We start from the raw sequence: 4,779 nt of genomic DNA, 5'->3' as shown, positions 1-4,779 counted from the left end.
AAGAAAGGATTCTCCACTGATAGTGGGATAGACACTGGGAAGAGGAAACAGCAGAGGACAGAGCTTGGAGAGTGATAATGGAGATAATACTGTTACAAAGAATTTGGACTTGAAGAACCTAAAATACCCCACTACTCTCCAAACCTAAGAAAGAAAAACCCCAGCCTTCAATCATAGGGACAGTGCTACCTGCTTCGAGGTAGTTTTTACTCTTCTCATTTTGGCTGCCCTGAGGGCTTGGAATGGCCAGTTTCGTTTTCTGCACCATCTGCAGTGGGATCTGGATAAGATCCAGCTTCTTGGAGAATCATCTCAAAAAAAAGAGAGGGGAATATTAACTTGAGAGATGAACGGGTACCAGAGGAAATACAGGGCTTCCCAGAGTGGAAAGAGAGGAGACATTCAACGAACAAGAATTTATTGAGCGCCTTCTCATGTGCCAGGCACCGTTAGAACTCCCCCCTAGAGAAATAAACAAAAATAAAGGGATGGAAGCAGTAGAAGCAAAATCTGAGGGACAGGAACAGGGTAGTTGAAAAGCTGAGGGAACTGAGAATGAGAAGCCTGGGGTGCCGGGCTCTGCCTTTACGCCTCCTCTTCAGCCTCCTCTCCGAAATCCTCCTCCTCTTCTGCGGTGGCATCCTGGTACTGCTGGTACTCGGAGACCAGGTCGTTCATGTTGCTTTCAGCCTCGGTGAACTCCATCTCGTCCATGCCCTCACCGGTGTACCAGTGGAGGAAGGCCTTTCGGCGGAACATGGCAGTGAACTGCTCTGAGATGCGCTTGAAGAGCTCCTGGATGGCTGTGCTATTGCCGATGAAGGTGACTGCCATCTTGAGGCCACGGGGCGGGATGTCGCACACGGCGGTCTTGACATTGTTGGGGATCCATTCCACGAAGTAGCTGCTGTTCTTGTTCTGCACGTTCAGCATCTGCTCATCGACCTCCTTCATGGACATTCGCCCGCGGAACACAGCAGCCACGGTGAGGTACCGGCCGTGGCGCGGGTCACAGGCAGCCATCATGTTCTTGGCATCAAAGACCTGCTGGGTGAGTTCAGGCACTGTGAGGGCCCGATACTGCTGGCTGCCGCGGCTGGTGAGAGGGGCAAAGCCAGGCATGAAGAAGTGGAGACGTGGGAAGGGCACCATGTTGACCGCCAGCTTGCGGAGATCAGCATTGAGCTGGCCAGGGAAGCGGAGACAGGTAGTGACACCACTCATGGTAGCCGAGACCAGATGGTTCAGGTCCCCGTAAGTGGGCGTCGTCAGCTTCAGGGTGCGGAAACAGATGTCGTACAGCGCCTCGTTGTCGATGCAGTAGGTCTCATCGGTGTTCTCTACTAACTGATGGACCGAGAGGGTGGCATTGTAGGGCTCGACCACTGTGTCGGACACTTTGGGCGAGGGCACCACACTGAAGGTATTCATGATTCGGTCGGGATATTCTTCACGGATCTTGCTGATGAGCAGGGTGCCCATTCCAGAGCCTGTGCCTCCACCCAGTGAGTGGGTAAGCTGGAAGCCCTGCAGGCAGTCACAGCTCTCGGCCTCTTTCCGTACCACATCTAGCACTGAGTCAACCAACTCAGCCCCCTCTGTATAGTGGCCTTTGGCCCAATTGTTGCCTGCTCCAGATTGACCTAGAATGGGTCAGAAGAAAAATGATTTACTAAATACTAAGCGTGGAATTCATAATGACATATCTACTTTTTTTTTTTTTTGTTTTTGGGCCACACCGGCGTTGCTCAGGGGTTACTCCTGGCTATCTGCTCAGAAAATGCTCCTGGCAGGCACGGGGACCATATGGGACACCATGGTCCCCGGGATTCGAACCAACCACCTTTGGTGCTGGATCGGCTGCGTGCAAGGCAAACGCCGCTGTGCTATCTGTGCTATCTCTCCGGGCCCGACATATCTACTTTTAAATGCAGCAGAGGGCTAGAAAGACAAGCATCTCAAAGGTATCCCCCTAAAGCCCACCAGGAGTGATTTTTATTATTTTTTATTTTGGAGCCACTCCTGATGACGCTCAGGGGTTACTCCTGGCTATGCGCTCAGAAATTGCTCCTGGCTTGGGGGACCATATGGGATGCCAGGGGATTGAACCCACAGTTTGTCCTAGGCTAGCACGTGCAAGTCGCCTTACACCCTGTGCCACTGCTCCAGCCCCAGGTGTGATTCTTGAGTATAACTGCATATGGCCCCAAAATAATTAAAATAGGAAACAGAAAACAGGTGTATCCTTGTCTATGATAGATTTCCTTTCAGGAAATGAATTCACAAAGGAAGCTACAAATGTCCTGATCATTTATCATAACCTTTACCCTCCGTAGTTCTCAGAACACATCTTTATAGATCAAGCCCACTGATTCAATAATCATGCACTAATTTTTGCTGGTCCCTTTATAGTCAAATAAACCATGTATGACAGTCATCTACAAGACTGTAACTCACCAAAAACAAAGTTGTCTGGTCTGAAAATCTGGCCAAAAGGACCTGAACGAACAGAATCCATGGTCCCAGGTTCCAAATCCACCAAGATAGCACGAGGAACATATTTGCCACCTACAGAGGAGAAAAAAAGAGTGAAAATTGATACTGGGACTGGGGTATATAGCCAGGAACCCAAACCTGAAATATCAGGCGCTGCCACCAGGTGGCAGCGAAATCTAACGGATCTGGGCATTTTCTTTAAATCCTAGTGGTGAGAAATCAAGTAAGGATTCCAAAGGGGAAAGAAAGGATGGATATTCAATGAGTGTATGAGGTCCTCTAGAGATGGAAAAGGAGAACCAGAAATAACGGGCGAGGAGATGGGCCCCCGGTTTCTGACCACTGCCCTCACCTGTGGCTTCATTGTAGTACACGGAGATGCGGTCCAGCTGCAAGTCGCTGTCGCCATGGTAGGTGCCGGTGGGGTCGATGCCGTGTTCATCGCTGATCACTTCCCAGAACTGTTGGGACACAGCAATGTGCCCTCAATGGATTGGGTTCGGCCACTTATACCTCCCCTGTACCCCAATCATTTTAATTCCGGGCACCAAGGTGTTAAGAGCTAAGCCCAGGGCACCCCTTAGGTGCATGCCACACCCTTTCCCCTAAGGTTTGTTTTTTGGGGGGCTCACACCCGGCAGTGCTTATGGGTTCCTCCTAGCTCTGCATTCAGAAATTGCTCCTGGCAGGCTCAGGAGGACCATATGGGATGCCGAGATTCGAACCACCGACCTTCTGCATGCAAGGCAACCGCCCTACCGCTGTGCGGAGACCCACCCGCTACAGGCCCCGCCCCTCCGCGACTCGCACAAAGGGCCGGAAGTCGAGAAACCCGCGGCTGCCGCAGTCGAACGCCCCGCCCACGTGACTGCGGCGCGCGCGCGCGCATCTAACGGCCGACCAAGGGAAGGGCCGCGTGTGGGCGGGGCCGAGGCCGGATTCGCGCGCCATGGGCGGGGCGGGGCCAGCGCGCTCCCTGGCCCCGCCCCGCCCTCGGGCCGCATTGTCCGGACTGGGAGTGGGAGGCCGGAGCCCGCCCTCGCGGGTTACCCGCCCTTTCTGCTACAACGTAGCCGAGCCACTTCCTCCCACCCCTCCCCCGCTACACTGTAGCAGCGCGCGCCAAAAAAAAAAAAAAAATCCCCCTCCCTCCTCCGCCTCTGAAATTGATTCCCTTGTTAATTTCCCCTTCGCTGTACCGTTCGGTTCAAAAACCCTGCCTGGCCCCTGAATTCAGAATCTGTTCTATAGAAGGGAAAATTCAAATGGGCCATTTTATTTTCTAAAAGGGCGATCATTAATCCTGCACACGTTAGTCCCGTCCCCGGAGATCGCGGGAAATCTTCCCCAATCTTTTGTGCTAGGTAGCACGCAGTGCAGCCCACCACCCTTGGTGCATCGATGCAGCCCCATCTTTGGACCCAGCATCTAGCCCAGCCTCGCCCCTTGCTTGCACCTCTGGCTTCTAGCCTCACAAAAGCCACACCATGGTAGATATGCGGGAGTGGGAAAACCTCGCCTCGCTTTGTTTCTGCACCTTCCTCCCTCTCCCCGTTAGAAGATAGCTTTTTTTAGTGAGATCTTACAGATCCTAGATCTTTCAGTAGCTTCCACCCCCGATCGAGCCTGCCAAGGAAAATACCCATCTTTAAAAAAGCAGATCCTAACGGCTCAGGAGCATTTTACAATATCTAACTTTCTCACCTGGGCAAAATTTGATCAAGGATAGAGCCGATATCCATAAGCATTTTTCATAACATATCAGAACATATTTTCCTTATCAATAGAAATACTTTTTTAAAGGTTGAAAATTCTTACCTTGGCACCGATCTGGTTGCCACATTGACCGGCCTGGATATGCACAATTTCCCTCATGGTTGGAATTGATTTGAATGTGCTCGCCTCAAGGTGTAAACGGGGCAAGAAACTAAGTGATTTTTTTTTTCCCTGTGGCCGATCTCAGGCTGGGAGCCCCGGAGGCTGGAGCAGCGAGGTCCGAACACGGCGACAGGAAGGTTCTGAGAGGGAGAAAGGAGGGGAGGGCGCGGGAGGGAAGGCGGGCAGGGCGGGGCGCGCGTGCGCCGGGCCCAGAGGCGGGAGAACTCGCCTGGCGCAGCGATGGGCAGACAAAGCCCCGGAGAAGCGAGCCCTGATTCGTCGAAGCCGATCAGGCAGTCGGCTTCCATTGGCCCCCGAGAGCGATGCTCCCTGGGAGTCGTAGTTCTCTATTGTTGTCCACGCTGCAAAATGAAGGGGAATGATGATGGGTGGATACTGGATTTT

At 52.6% G+C, this 4,779-nt stretch overlaps 1 protein-coding gene across 1 annotated transcript; it reads right to left on the bottom strand.

Annotated features, from left to right (window-relative positions):
* Nucleotides 1-401: 401 nt before the first annotated feature.
* Nucleotides 402-4,530, bottom strand: TUBB (tubulin beta class I). Its single transcript, XM_049765381.1, has 4 exons — nt 4,315-4,530; nt 2,849-2,957; nt 2,458-2,568; nt 402-1,643 (listed from the first exon to the last, which is right to left on the bottom strand). The coding sequence occupies exons 1-4, from the start codon at nt 4,369-4,371 to the stop codon at nt 586-588; spliced, it is 1,335 nt and encodes a 444-aa protein (XP_049621338.1). The 5' UTR covers nt 4,372-4,530; the 3' UTR covers nt 402-585.
* Between the last annotated feature and the right edge of the window lie 249 nt (nt 4,531-4,779).

The sequence above is a fragment of the Suncus etruscus genome, chromosome 18, assembly GCF_024139225.1.
Source record: "Suncus etruscus isolate mSunEtr1 chromosome 18, mSunEtr1.pri.cur, whole genome shotgun sequence".
Classification (NCBI taxonomy): Eukaryota; Metazoa; Chordata; class Mammalia; order Eulipotyphla; family Soricidae; genus Suncus; species Suncus etruscus.
This window is presented reverse-complemented; position numbering and strand designations above follow the sequence as displayed.